At 39.8% G+C, this 15,922-nt stretch overlaps 1 protein-coding gene across 1 annotated transcript; it reads right to left on the bottom strand.

Moving 5' to 3' along the window:
- Positions 1-10,135: 10,135 nt before the first annotated feature.
- On the bottom strand, positions 10,136-14,872 carry LOC139449460 (sulfotransferase 1B1-like). Its single transcript, XM_071230869.1, has 6 exons — positions 14,712-14,872; positions 14,192-14,350; positions 12,703-12,884; positions 12,175-12,278; positions 10,424-10,604; positions 10,136-10,233 (listed from the first exon to the last, which is right to left on the bottom strand). Exons 1-6 carry the CDS (start codon positions 14,870-14,872, stop codon positions 10,136-10,138), a joined length of 885 nt encoding a protein of 294 aa, XP_071086970.1.
- Between the last annotated feature and the right edge of the window lie 1,050 nt (positions 14,873-15,922).

Below are 15,922 nucleotides of genomic sequence, written 5' to 3'. Positions count from 1 at the left end.
TGAAATTTTAACAGTTTTTAAATTATGGACAGTAGGATGTTTACGGAAGTATTTCTCCGCCTTCTTACGACATTTCCTAGATTGTTTGCAAGTGTCATCAAACCATGGTTTACAAAAACGTGGGTTTACAGAGGAACTGATTCATCAGCAATTTTATTCAGTTGATCTAAGAACAACTGAATCGGGTCAGTAACATTCTGAAAAGACGTAGGTTGTAATTTATCTCTGCATAGAGATTGAAATAAAGGCCAATCAGCCTTAAAAAAATTCCATCGAGGTGAAGGTGGATCATCAGTGGGATTAATGGGTTTAAGTACGGTGGGGAAATGGTCACTTCCACATAGGTCATCATGGACTGACCACGAGAATTCGTTTAACAAAACTGAATCCGTCAGAGACAGATCTAGAGATGAATATGTTCCAGTAGCACGGTGTAAATACGTGTCTGAGTCATCATTAAAGATGCATAGATCATTATCGGAAACAAAATCCTCGATCACTTTTCCCTTTTGATTAATGATTGCACTTCCCCATAAAGGATTATGCCCATTTTGATCACCCATGATGACACAGGGCTTTGGGAGTTGGTCGTATAGTTTTTGTAGATCATTTTGCTGAAGATTTAAAGAAGGTGGAATGTATAAGGAGCAAAGTGTGAAGGCAATATGCAGTGTAAGTCAAACTGCAACTGCTTGCAGATTTGTGTCAAGCGGAACAGGACTGTGAACAACGCCCCTCCGCACCAAAATAGTAGCTCCTCCGGGAGCTTTATCGCCCGGAGGAGAGAAGGAATGATACGAACTATACTGCCTTAATTCAAATTTATCTGTATTTTTTAGGTATGTCTCTTGTAAACAAATTGCTGATGGACTTAAATCTGTTGTTAATAATTGAAGTTCGTTAAAATTGTGTCTAAGTCCTCTGCAATTCAATTGAAATATATTTGAATGGTTCATGGCGGTTCTATAGGAGATCGCTCACGTGAACGTGAAGAAGAGTCACCACTCATGGAAGTTGAAGTAACATCCATCTCGAGAGGATCAAAGAAATTATGAACATCGAAAGATGTTTCAGTGAGAGTAGGGATCTTAGTAGTAATTTTCTTGTTTTGTTCTTTTGTTTTTTGGTCATTTCAGTCGATGGTTTGATAGTTGCTGGTAATTCAGGAGTTGGTTAAGGTGGGGCCATAGTCTGAGTCACAACCTGAGATGCTGGAGAGATGCCACATGATTGATTATCTGAATCATTTGTCTGACTCTCTGATGTTGTAACCACAGGCACAGGGTGTTCAGAGTGTGCCCATGTCAAGTCAGTTTGACATTCTATTGATCTTGTGGTAGAAGGTCGAGAGACAGCAGCAGCATAAGTTTGCACTGATGGAGGTGACCGGCTGGCAATGACCTTTTTAGCTTCCTGAAAAGAAATGTTGTTTTGACATTTGACTGTCAAGATATCTTTTTCATGTTGCCAAGGAGGACATGATTTTGAAGAAGCAACATGTTTACCCTTACAATTCACACATTTGGGGTCAGCTGTACAATCTGAGGCATCATGATTTGCACCACAACGGTGACAAACAATCGGCTGATCGCATGATTTGGAACAGTGTCCAAACTTCTGACACTTGTAACATCAGAGTGGATTGGGGACATACACCTCCACTCCGATGTTAAAATAGCCTGCCTTTATTGATTGCGGTATCGTCCACAGTGAAAAAGTGAACAAATATGTATTTGTTGGGACAATGTTATCTCCATCCTTTCTTGTGAAACGTTTCACTGAAGTGACATGTTGATCGTTGAGTTCATCAAGAATTTCCTCTTCTGTCATTTCTGCCAGACAACGGGCTCTGTCGTGGATGATGCCTCGACTTGAGTTTAACGTTCTGTGCGCAGAGACAGCAACTTCAGTGTTTGCGAATGTAGTACATTTCAAAAGATTGATAGCCTGCTGTCTCCGTGCACACTCTACCAAAAGAGAACCGCTCTGGAGCCGTGAAACATTCTTGACTTCTCCACAAATACCTGCAATGGCTTTAGATATATCAAAAGGATTCATTTTCAACCGCAGTTGATTTCGTGATTCAACTACTATAAAACGTGCCCAAGAATTAGAATTTTGTGAAATCGAAACATCATCATCAGATGATAAAATCTCAGCTTCGAGACGTCTCTTCTTTTCATTGCAGTTTGAACCAGAAAGATTGTGAGCCATGATGAAAGTAATTTATTCAGCACCCCTGCTCCCCACCCACCATGGAGTGCACCGGATCTCCAACATGCAAACATCAGGGATACAGAGGTGGTTTACTCCAGAAAGAACAACATGAATAGCTGTATTTGTCTATCAAATAAAATGCCAGGCTGGTCCGGCCCATGACAAGAAATTGAAGACATACATAACTCAGAGGTCGAAAGTTCCAGATTGGCCCATGAGCCACCGCCTTCTGGTATGGGACTCTAGGTAAGTTGATAACAAAGAATTTATATGTATAATATTTATACCCAACATTCACATCAATGGAAAAAATTATAATATGAACGTGTTGCATACACAGGGCATGGCGTGACCAGCTGATTGATAGTATCGGGCCCATTCTACCACCTGTCTAGGCGAAGTAAGGGTCGAAAAGGAACAAAAGGCAAAAGGAACACCGGTGCCTGGCTCCAGTGCCCTCAACCACCAGAATCCCGTCCTCCTCCGACACAGGGGCGCAACCCACGGCAAACAGGTTGTCCAATTCGGTCGCCTTTTACGACCAGCAATGGGGTGCTGTGGAAACATTCTGCCCAGGTTCGACATGGGGGAAGAGCTATTAGCGCTACCCAGCACTCACCACGGGGAGGTTGCTCTTAACGAGTGCCGCTTTTACCAGAGAAACAGGTCGTTTGTGAGGGATGCGGGGTTCGAAATTCTTCGAGAAAACAGATATGTGTAGGGTGTGGTGATAGAGAGGGATTACGAAGGGGGAAAGAAACTTCCAAAAACGCTGAGGTCCCATCAAAACATTTCGAGCGGGGACCCGTCGCAACCGAAATAAATCTAAACTTTACAAATTCCGATTCCTGCACGGTTATTACTGAGGATGAGAGATACAGCCACATTCCATCCGGGCACAAAAACACGCACAACATCGGGCTCACTGACCCAATGTACATGAACCCCAATATCACGGAGATAGGGAAGTGTTGAGGCAAATAGGTAGGGAAAACGATGTAGTTCAGTACGGTGTGGGTAAGAGGCATTTGAGTGTAGTATGCTGTGATGGTTTGCCCTTTTCTATCATAAAGAAATTGAAGGATGAAGCTTGTGTGTGCCAGGCCTGTCACAACAGTTTCTTAAACAAAAAGTCTTTCAAAACGCACAAAACATCCTGTGTAAACGCATTCTCAAAATTAGAATTTGACTGGGTGTATCTGAAAATCTGTTCTGGACATTATGAGATGAATCTAATCAAATCTTTTTTCGAGCTAAATTGGCCACCATTTCTGGAGGATTTCTGTGAGATAATGGGGTTTGAAAGTGAGGTAGCCAAAAAAACAGCCAAAAACGCAAACGACCATCACAAAAGTTGGGCCCTGTTACTTGCATTCCATCTCGGCACTCTCCGTGAGCTCGTCACCCCCTATGTTACTTCAGAATCCGCACCCCATTCGGCCGCAGGTTTCCTAAATTATGCAAAGTCTGAATACACTTCCCCAAATGCGAGCTAACTTTTGGACCAAGTTTTTAGAAATTCGCAAGGGATAATCAACTTTCGAATGGCAGTTCGTAGGAATAACCACCCCCTTCTTCACAGCACCAAATTTATGACAAAAGAATTATTCCATGGTAGGAACCACCCAAAATATAGGGACATTGAAGTGTTTGATGTAGTACTATACATGCACATGCCCCCGGAAGTGAAAGACTTGTTTGACAAGTTTAGCTCCATCACAACCAGCTGCTATCCATCTTTGGGGGAGTGTTTTGACTTCGTTTTAAAAGAAAAAAACAGACGAGTCAAGGATCTTATTTTAGGTAATGGACAGTGAACACTCGTGTCAAGCCGGGTGTGAAAGAAGTTACCGAAGACGCCAAGCGGATGGAGAAGAATGCTCAGAAAGCCCTCAAACAGAGGAAATGGAGGACGATGAAGGCTATGGTATGTGCAGCTGAAAAACTTAAGAAGTCCCCACGATGGAGTACATCGTTGTACTGTCATACCAAGGCAGTATAAAGTTTGCCGGTTGGGGAGTTATGCTCAATAACTTCCAGAATGGGGAGCCCTTAACAGATGGAAAGCCATCCGGCATCAACTACACCACGGACACCCAAAGCGAAGTAATTGATGTTCTAGCAACACCCCCCTTCGTAGAAGTGAGAACACCCGAGGATCTTGGAACAGCGACGAAAGGGGGACAGCTATATATACAGATATGTACAACAACGTAAGACAACAGTAAGTATAAAGATTCCAGTTACAACAGTACTTCAAGTCATTCACAGCCGACTTTTTAAACTATCACAGGCGTGCAATGTCTGACCCTTTTCCTCATGTTGAAGCATATTGAAGAAAACTAAGCACGACGTCGTGTCGTATGTACACATATTGTCCTGTTTTCGATCAGAGCTTTCCGCATCATACACATGTACTGTATATTCTCTCGAAATTACGACACGTGCTTTGCATTTCTATCGGCCAGTCAGCCAACTAAAGGTATTGGAACATTTTTACTTTCAGATTAACCTGATGTACAGCAAGGACCCCAATGGACGTCGATAATAACTCGTAAGTTTTGATAACCATTACCGTACATCGACATGAATTTAAACTCGTTTAGCCAACCTTTCTCTGGCTATAATCATATCCTATTGTCTGTTACAGTGAACCAGCAGCGAGGGAAAAGAGAGTCTTAATAGGTTCGTACCACTACTGTTATTGTAACTATTTTGTTGGCTCCAGATATCATGACTACGGCATCTATATATCCAAACCACATTTTCTACATAGTAATTTTTAAAAAAAAATGTTATAGCTCACGATGTCGACTCCAGATGAGAACATCAGCGGCATAGAACCACTACGTTAGTAACCTTACATCCCCCTCACAATAACAATAACTCCAAAAATCATTTTAGAACACACGTTTAGCAGGTAATTCATACAATACAACACAACTTATTCTACAATACCAATAATGCATTGCAGCCATGAAGCCTACCAGGAGAAGAGCCGCTGCCCGGGACATCACAACGGAAATCCAAGCATCACGTGAGTACTTTCAGACCACCACATTTCCCACTGGTTTTGGTCATTTTTATTTTGATATTTTTGTATTAAACAATTCGTTTCCCTGTTCAAAACAATTCACTTTCATATTTCAGAAACCCAGAATCATTCTGCCGACTCTAAACAAGAACCGACAGCATCCGCGAGGTAATAACAAGTTTACAAGACATGAAATAGATTATTTCTTGCAATAGAAAAGATTTGAAACAAGATATATTTCATCTTTAATATCAATATGTAAAATTATATTTGTTTCAGTGTCGCCAGCATACGACCAGGGACATTCCTGTATGTGTCGGTACCAACTGAGTCAAACAATGCCGTTTGTCGCTGAGGTTGCATTTAGCCAGATAAAACCGTAGCTTAATAAATTTTCCGAATATATTACATCGTCTTACGACTTGATACTAATGTACGGCAAGTCTGTACATAGATTTCGACTTTCTTATCACTTACCACACCAAATCTTACCTGAAAAACATGTGCTTATTTTTTCTTTACTAGGTTACTTCAGAGGACCCACCCAGGGGAACAGCAAAGCGAAAGGATCGTGGAGGTTCCCAGAGCAGGATGACAGGGACATCATCAACCCTGAAGACATCATCAAGGTTTTGGCGGCGCCAGAAACAAGGATTTCTGGTTCCCGCTTTTGTGCTGAATTTAGGGACTTCTTGTAGATTTTTGTATATATGTTGCAGATTTTTTATGTGTATTTTTGTTGTAGATTTTTATATGTATATATCTCCGTAAATTGTAAACCCTGTAATGTAGATCTATTCGATCAATGTACATAAAAAACTGTAAAAATAAGCACTCGTGTATAATACGCATCTTTTACTTGTTAGTATTATTACAGACATACGGTATTAAATACGAAATACTATACATTATCATTGCTTCTGTTTTCTGTTTTCGTGATTCACGAATATAATGTATTTGGCCTGCTGCCAATACACCACCACAGTCGTGTTCCACTCCTGACCAACTGGTGTTAATCCGGAACAAGTCGAAGAGACATGTGCCCCTCTCATGGCCATTTTGGCGACCGGGTTCTGTCTTCGCGCAAACGGGAAAACCTAAAACAATTGTCAACTCGTTGCATATTGGTTCACATAATTCCTCACTCGCTCCTTGCATGTCTTACATTTAGATGCAAGGAATGAGTGCTAACAAATGGGTCGCGTTCGGGTCTCTCGAAGTTTGTGTTCTTACAGCAAGTACAGTGCCATGGCCTAATTACTGTTCCTGTGTAACTTGAGGACAATGTGTCAACACCAGTTGCCTTCAATTGTTTATTGCCGCTTTGAACAGCCGCGCGTTTTGATAGGCAGATTGGTGGCAGGTGAGCAGCTCCGCTCAGTGATTAACAACATCATCAACATTGTCGTTGACAGAACCCAGTACACACGCGTTTTACCCGCTAACTCGTTAAGCGTCTTCATTGTATTCATTGTCTGAGATGGCTATAAGCTGGACAAATATGATCCCTCATGAAGATAACTCTCGAATGTACGGGGACCCAATATCTGGTACTGATATCTTGGGTCACGTGTGCACTTTAACGCGGGATTATCGTGAATCTGTCCTTGGCAATATACAAGCCAGCGTAGGTTAAATGATTTTATGATATGCAGTAAACAACACTTTCTACACACTTTCACCACAATGGCAACAATAATCACAAGATGCAAATTAGCGTAGCACCGGAAAACAGTATTCACAAGTTCATTCAGTTCTTATATGTATACATTAAATGTGTCGAAATCGTGCATGAAGTGAACGGATATATTTTCAGAAACAGGTAGATGTGGGCTGATTGCTATTTCCGGCTTAGTTTACGTGAACATACATGCGGTAATTTTTATTTCTAAAAGCAATGCCAAGCAGAACCGAAAAAAGGGATACGGGGTTGTTTTTTCACTGCGCATAATATGATAAGGATCGTGTACACACACTGACTACAAAAACACCTCAATCTTGCGGTTTCTCTTTATCGTTCCTCAGATAGGTGTCGCTGGGCGCAGCGAGAATAGCGCTGAACCGCATTTAGGCGCATTAATCATGATTATGACAAAGTGTTTTTCAAGTGGCACGAGCCCGAATTGTATATCACGTGATCGGTCATTTGGATTGTTGTTTCTCCGTATGTAAACCCTGTATTCGACGTAAAATGCGCCCCGGCCTATTTAAACGCCCACTGGCTCATACTGGCTAATCCCCTTCTGATCGATCAATATACAACTGTATCGTGTTAAAATATGCACTCGTCTATATTTATATTTTTCAGACACTGACATGTTGCTTATAATACGGTATTAAATACGAAATACTATACATTATCATTGCCTGTTTTCAGTTGTGTTGATACACGAATATAATTTATTTGGTCTGCTGTCAATTAATACACCACCAGGTAAAAAAAATATATTGGAGGGGGGCATCAATTGGTGCGTGAATCGTATATAAGTCACTCTCGAGGGGAGACGTAAATATTGATCATCCAGAATTTTACAAACGAAATATATTTTATACTGTTAGAAACTAACGAGCCTACTATCAAAGTTGTGTGCTATAGCTAATCACTGTTCCTGTGTAATTGAGGGTGTAACGGTGTCAGCACCAACAGGTAGATGTAAGCTGATTGCTATTTCCGGCCTTTAATTTACGAGAAAATACATGCGGTAATTTTAATATCTGCATATAAAACAATGCCAAGCAAAACAGAAAATAAAGGATACAGTGCCTAATATGATAATGATCGTGTATCACTAATCGACAACAAAAACACTGGTAACTGGTACAATAAGTCATCGGGAAAGTTTCCACTGTTCCCTATCGTAGCACAGACAGACATCGTAACGGTATGACCGAAATCAACTGAATCTTATTCAACAAAGCGCATATGCTCATAGTTTCACAAGTTATTGGTACATTCAACTTTGTAGCCTGCAGCCTCGGGTTTCGCGGTACTTGTCATGTACGCTAAACGGAACAAAATGCACTCACTAACATTTATGATTATTCGTGTTCTAAGTATGGTGATGTCAGACTTCAGTCATTTGTCCAAAGACAACACATTTAAAATTCTGAATGTGTTACCATTAATAGGTATTCAATGCATATTTACTGAAAAGTAACTGAAAAGTAAGAAAAAATATCCTAAAACAACAATATATCAGAAAGGATATTTTAAGATTTTAAGATTTTTGTTGGATAAAAGAATTAGATGAATATAAATTGTAAAAAAATGGAAAACATGTTAAAAATATATATGAAGCACTCCTGGCCAGAGAGCGGGAAAAATGGGCGGTCTACGTAACTTCCGTTACCTTATTAGTCGCCATGAATATGCAGATGATCTAGTTCAGGTCGATAGAGAATGTTTATTTGGGAAACTGTCGGTCATATCGTTTTCCATTGACAAATGGGGGTAAGGCAATAATAAAAAGATGCCAGAAGTAACTATCAATGCGTTAATGACCCCTCACTTGCATCAAATGGAACATTCCGAGGAAATTGAAATTGTTTACGGAGCGAGCACTACCTGGTTACTGATGACAGCCGCTAAAGGGCGTGTCCCGCGTGAACGACCGGAAATCACAAATGCCGCGGTACCACGAGGCCCGAGTATACACGGAATATGTCAGAAATAACAAGAAAAAATGGCGTTAACTGGTCGCTAGCTTCGACGTGTACACTTTCAAGTGTATCCAGTCCAGAAGGACATGTTGACATGTTTTAACTGTTCGAAAATAGGGTATGTGAAGATTGGAAGGCGGATGCCTCGATGCACACGCGACCTGCCAGTCACGATCTTGGGTGGATAGGGGGCTCTCTCGGCAGTGGGTGATTTTACATAGCGCTTTAATTACTTTCGCGGAGGTCGCGGGTGACTCGCACAGCCTCGGTGATTGAATTAATTAGTATCAAGCGCTTCACTGAGTACTGCGGACCGCACCCGTCTCGCGCACAAGAGACGGCAGAGCCGTCTCGCGTAGATTGCCGCTATAAATTGGGGCAAACTTCTGCACCTGAAACTGCAATAAACCATCTGCCTGCACAAAGTTAGAGATCACCATTTATCGCCCATCCAAAAACTGCCCTTGTCACATAAGGTTCACAATTGCACTAAGGGGAGCAAGTGGACGGGGATTGTGTGTGTGTGTACATGTGTGTGTGTGTGTGAAATAGATGATGATAAGTTGTAAACAATGAAATACATTACCACAGATAATATTTGTTGCAAATAATTACATTAGAACATGGAAATATAGATTACATACAAAAAATATGCAAACAGAAGCAATAACAATAACGATACTGACGCGCGACGTAGAACTAAACCTTGCGGGCTTCCTTCGGTTACTGTTGGGGTGCCCATGTGTCCGTGTACCTGTGCTACACTTTCTATGATTCTTATAGGTGAGAGTAATCCCGTGAAGATCCCGGGTCAGAATTGGTCTTCAGCTACCCATGCTTGTAAGAGGCGACTAACTGGATCGGGTGGTCAGTCTCACTGACTTGGTTGATGCATGTCATCGTATCCCAATTACGTAGATCGATGCTCATAATGTCAGTCACGAATTGTCTGGTTCAGACTCGATTATTTACAGACCGCCGTCATATAGCTGGAATATTGCTGATTGTGGGGTTAAACAACAACAACAACAACAAAAAACCTCACAATACGTATGCCTAGGTTATGTGTTTTCTATCAGATTATCAAGGAAAAGATATCTGTATAAATACCTATGAGACGAATCTTATCCCAAGTCTCCATTTATATTCATTCCGTCGTAAAGAAAAACAGTTTGTGACGTTTATTCATTGATCTATTTGTACAAATGAACTATAGGGGAACGTTCAATATGGAAATGAACGATGAAACTTCTGTTCGTACATTCTGTCAAATCTCTCACTCTGAGCAACTGTAAACCAGTTCTTCCAGTCGCCAGTTTCACCTGTAAAGAGAAACCAACGTTCAAATATCACTTCTTCGAGCAAAGCTATTTTACTTTTTTTTCCATTGTATTGAAATAGTAAAGGTGATATAAGTGAAACACAAAACACACCTATCCTGAACTCATTTCATCTTGAGACACCTCACTACAGCTAACTCACTCACTCAAACACTGTCTTAAAAGATCCTACCTTTTCTAAAATGTCCAGTTGACCCTTCTATCCATGGGTTGTAATACGTTGGATTCTTTACATGCTTGTGTGCGTGTTTCAGCTTTGTAAACCTGCAAGCCTCTGCAATTTCTTCATATACCTTGTCAGGGAGGGGATGATTGATGAATTCAGCCAATTGTTTAACCACTGTCACCGCATTCTGGAAGTGATTTAGTTTTCATATAGTTCAGAACAATGTTTTAAAATATCCCATTTGATCACAATCCAATGAGATTCGTAGAAGTTAACCACACTCTCAATAAAAATTTGATAGCTCAAGAAAACCCCGATGAAACTTGGGGACACTTTGCCTTGCTCTGATCTGGGTCTATTCTTAAGGAACACGCAGGAAATTGCTCTGGGAAGATCATTGTGATTTTATATGAGTTCTTAAACGTTTTTCTTCACTTGTAAGCAGCAGAATCTCTGCACGTGTGCACGGCAGACGTAATTCAAAGTTAACTTATCGTTTGAAGTTTCAACACAATCAGTAAATTAATGCGCTGCCCTGTCACTGAAGTTTCTGGTCCATCACTTTATTGTCTGGCAGCAGGCAACAAACAAACATTTACTTTTTATGCACATTGTGTGAGTAGATGCCACTGATAGTCAGGACATGCTTTCCGTTTTCTCGAACACCTCGTGTCATCACTGATTTTCAATGATCCACTCACGTGGTTTTCACGCCTGCTTTGCCTTTTAGGACCAGTGTGATCTGTTTCATAGGATAATCAAGACGTTTTATATTTACTGAACACACGCAAATGTAATATTATATTGACTATTTCGTTGTGAGAAACATGTAATTACAGGCATGAAGCAGATTGACATTTTAAGTACCCTTACACATTTGAAAGGTCAAGGTTACATACATGGTTATTTGTTTAGTAACATTTGTCATAACTTATGTATGGCAAGTATTTGATGTTTATATTATGGTTTAGGCTAAGAGGGTGATTCTGTAAAGGTCAATGACACATTGACGATCTTGTTATTTGAAATTTCTTTTGAAAATGTTTCTCATTTGTTGGGCATGTGGTACTATAGTGGTGTCTGTATAAGTACATGGTTTAGGAGACATTTTTTCGCGTTTAGAAATAGTAAAAAGAAATGGGATTGACCCTTCCCTAGCATTTCCAATGAAAGAACGGTGGACATTGCCTCGAAAAGTATAAAAGCTGATGAAGAAAATATATTGGTTCAAGTAATTGAAAGACAAAGAAATATCACTTCTACAATGGTAAGATATGTTATGTAAAATTAGTACCCTATTGTAGTGCCTTTACTTACTCTGCATGTGTCTCTGAAGTGAGGGTTGAAATGGTTGACAATTGCAAATAAGAGGCCTGTCAAGGGTTGCAAATGCTTACGTCTACTCGACGTCACACTCTGTTTGTTCAAGTTTTCATTATGTTTTTAATCAATGTGAACGTTGATCCGGGTAGTCATCTGGAATCATATTTAAGGACAGATTGTGATCCCACACCGAGAAAATATGGTGTGCGCACGGGTGGGTCACTTTTACCAAGTACACGATTTAAGTAACGTTGCCTTGGTACGTAGTATAGATGTATACTGGATGATATACGTGTTTTCTACGGATAAAGATAATACAAATGGCCACATCAACAAAAAACAATAAAATACTGAAAGCATGAACATTTTGACACTTAAAAGTCGGTTCGTTTCAAAGGATGAAAATATTTCATTATACTCGATATTATACTCACTTTCTTCAAGTCTTCATAATGTATTTGGAGAAAGGGAACATCCGGGTAGTCTTCTGGCACCTTGTTCCAGGACAGATTGTGATCGAAAACTGAATCATGTGGAGCTGAAATGGATGAAGCCCACGTTTTACGTTTACTTGAAACAATATCATTAATTCCAAGAGAACCCTGTGATATTTCAGTTTGGTGATGTTACTTAAGGTAGTGTCCAATGACAATCGATAACCTTCAGCCCTTAATAGGGATCACAACCATAAATACATGCATATGTACCTTGTCCTGACACCCTACTTTAAGAAACATATATTGTGTTGTTGTTTTTAATTTCACAATGATATAGCAATGCCTTTTCAGGACGTATTTAAAGAAGGATCACACATGCTTGTGGTGATAAATATGCATGAATGTTCACAGAGATCTATTTACAGCACTGGTTTGTTAACATATGGTTTGCTATTTTATTTAAAATATTTACACTGAGATGAAATACAACATGTTTCTGTTTCTTTTTAAAACCTGGTACATAACTGTTTCCTTTTATGTATGCATCAATGAAGTTCTCCCAGGAACCATTGAAAGAAGGCTCTGTTCCTTTATACAGCCAGTTCTGATTTGTTACATGGGAGTAGTAGGACCCTGCAACGTCCTTCGGATTTCGCTGAACATTGATAACATGACACTTTCGTTCCCAAATTGCTGTTGGCAGATTGCTGGAACAATCAAACAGATGACACAAAATAAAATACGAAACATATGCTGCATATATGAACAAGATATGCCTCTCTCAATATCATTATATCAACGCGCATCTCTTTAATACATAATTTACCTGCCAGCTTTATGAGAAATACAATATCTCTTTATCTCTACCTCACGATTTCAAATCTCCTGATTGTGAGCATTGGATATAAAGTCCGAAACATGAGACAATTATGTTGCGTGCACTTCTATCGTGTTACTTGATTGATTTCGCTTTTTGGGTACATATGATGAACAAATTACAGTGGATGCTATACATGCGTTCCGGGGATTACAGGTAATAAATGTGTTGACGTCAACACAAAAATGAAAACTAATTGAAAACATCAGTACGTCATAAGCAAACGATTCCAGACGGGGGGGTTACTTTGAACAGGATGGTATGTCAGCTGAGGTTATTTCCATATTTCATTTCATTGTGCCATGCGTACCTTCACAATTAGTCGTAACAATAATCACGATGAGTATCACCTCTACAAATGAATTATATTTACTCGACAATGAAGATAAAATAGTAACGATAAAAAAAGCTTGACATTTTAAACATTATATATATATATAAATATATATTATATATGTACCATAGCATTGTATATACATAAGTACAAGGTACAGCAGCAGAAGTCTTGCCATAATGGTGGCAAGCAGCACTGGCTTCGTATGGTTTCATTTCTCTCAAACTGTGAGGTCACGGGTGGTTCAGTCGTCTGAGGAGCAGACAAGAAGCCAATGATTGTGGATTCGAATCCCTGTTCGCCCTGATTATGTTTCCAGGTTTGTCAGCACTATCACCATGCTCGTGGGTTTCACCAAAGCAGTAAAAGTCTGATACCTGCATCACTTCGGGCTTTCCTCCAGCATTAAGCTGACACGCCGTAATATGACTGGAATACTGTTAAAAGCGGCGTCAAACCGTGTGGGCAACACAGCTGATCAAGGTTTACATTCGTATACAGTAATATGTGAGAAAGACGTATCCAAATTTCAACAGTAAACTATTAATTATTAGATCCAATAGTAAGATATATGTTGTCATATTAATACTCTTTTGAACGTAACCACGAACATGTTCACTCGAAAAACGTATGCGCCCACCATCGTATCTCGTATGCATAAGACAAAGAATTTATACTAAAGAGTATTAGGCAATGTACATATTTGCATGGACCCTTAATTAAATGCAAAGCTCTAGTTATTGCACACATATTGATTATAAACTTTGTCTAGTGTATGCAGCCATGGGAAATGTCATAGTCACCTTGGTATCACGTGGGTCACCAAGATCCTTGGGGAGGGAATATTATCTAAAACTTCCTCATTTCTTTCATCCATAAATGTAGAACACATCCAATGTTCTGCGTACTTTGCTTCTCCTTTAAGGATCATATTCAGAATTTCCCATGTCCAGTATGTACCACATAACGTGTAGAGATACGTTGTGTCATCATACAAACTTACGAGATCGATAGATAGATGTTCTTTATTTTCCCCATTTCCTGAAACATAGAGGTATGTACAACGTGAAGAAATACTGTTTGGCATTATGTCAACAATTCCCGTGAAATCGTTATTACGTACACTGCATCTGTACCATCTTGATTTGTACTATGCATCCATTTTTGTTGGGTCAAATGGATATTATTAAACTTGAAGCCATCACAAAGGCGCTCACTGTTTGAAATTGTGTGACTAAGACCTCAGAGTAGAAGACCAAAAGTAGCACACCCTTCAATCGTGAGGCCTAACATTCGACTATATTTCGGCAAAGGTTCTTACCCGATTTAGGATATGTACACAGAAAGATGTCCCCCTCTCTTACTTCGCGGGTCTTAAAGGAAGACAGAAGAGGGATGAAAGAAGATGGAACCACATGATCTTCAAACATGGCCAGTTTTAGTTTGAAGCCAGCCCTCATCCCTTCTTCAGCTCGTGTTGACATGTCTATTTCTGAAACACCCCTTTAGAAAGACGTTTGCACAAATTCTTAAGAATGATTAATTGAGAACACCACCATTATTCCTATAATTCTAACACAGTTACGTTGATAAAAACCTTTCAAACATATTCTATGCAAAACGCAGCATGACTACAATGGACATATGAAACAAGTTGGGTATACAATTTCAAAATCTTTATCCTTGAAAGTATAGCAGCAAGGAAGCTTGAGTTTTGTTTGAGGTGAGGGCTGAAGTGAGTTAAAAGTGATTTATCAACAAATACTTATAATATAACCGGAATCGTACAATGGATGGAATTGTGATCCCCTTTTTTCTGATCTGTTTCTGTCTGCACATGAATCGGAATGTCAGCTCGGATTGGCAAAGTTATAATGAGGAACTTGCCCAAGATGTTTAACATAAGTTTTAGGTATATCGATGATCTGATATCTTTCAATAACATTTAAATATCCAGTTCCCATCCACTGATACACCCATAATAATAAAGAAATTAGGGAAACCACCAAATGTGTTATGGGAGACATGTGGATGACATTTCCAAATATAACGCACCAGTGACAAAAATAAATGTCCGATGCAGTTCCTTAAAATAACTTGTACTATATGTTCCGGTGGGTTTTTTGGGGGGTTTTCAGGTGAACAATTGACTCGCCTTTGTATATGTTTGTGACGGGTGCAACAGGTGGGACATGGTATGCTCACCTTTTTGCCAACACCTGGTATCATCACTATTTGATAGTGATTCATTAAAACATGCACATGATATACTTGTGGTCAGAAGCTGACAATCGACTCTGCTTTTTGCAGATTTCTTATGATTATGGAATTAATGTTGTCACTTTTTATTTATTCCTATCATATTGGTTCTCAAAAAGCGGGAGTCGGGGAGCCTGTGAGTTAAAGCGTTCGCTTGTCAAGCCGAAGGCCCGGGTTCGAATCCCCAAATGGTTAAAATGTGTGAAGCCTATTTCTGGTGTCCACCGTCGTGATATTGATGGAATATTGCTAACAACAGCAGCGTAAAACCATAC

This window comes from Haliotis cracherodii, unplaced genomic scaffold (assembly GCF_022045235.1).
Source record: "Haliotis cracherodii isolate W230 unplaced genomic scaffold, xgHalCrac1.p SCAF_8, whole genome shotgun sequence".
In the NCBI taxonomy this organism is placed as follows: Eukaryota; Metazoa; Mollusca; class Gastropoda; order Lepetellida; family Haliotidae; genus Haliotis; species Haliotis cracherodii.
Note: the sequence above shows the minus strand (reverse complement) of the source record. Positions and strands in the feature narration are given on the sequence as shown.

Excerpts from the sequence above, each read along its gene's own strand:
- LOC139449460 (XM_071230869.1), bottom strand. The coding sequence starts at position 14,872 with ATGTCAACACGAGCTGAAGAAGGGATGAGGGCTGGCTTCAAACTAAAA. Across the intron at positions 12,885-14,191 it reads GTGACCCACGTGATACCAAG|CAATCTGCCAACAGCAATTT; the intron begins GTGACTATGACA and ends TGATTGTTCCAG. Across the intron at positions 12,279-12,702 it reads TGCATACATAAAAGGAAACA|CTCCACATGATTCAGTTTTC; the intron begins GTTATGTACCAG and ends CATCCATTTCAG.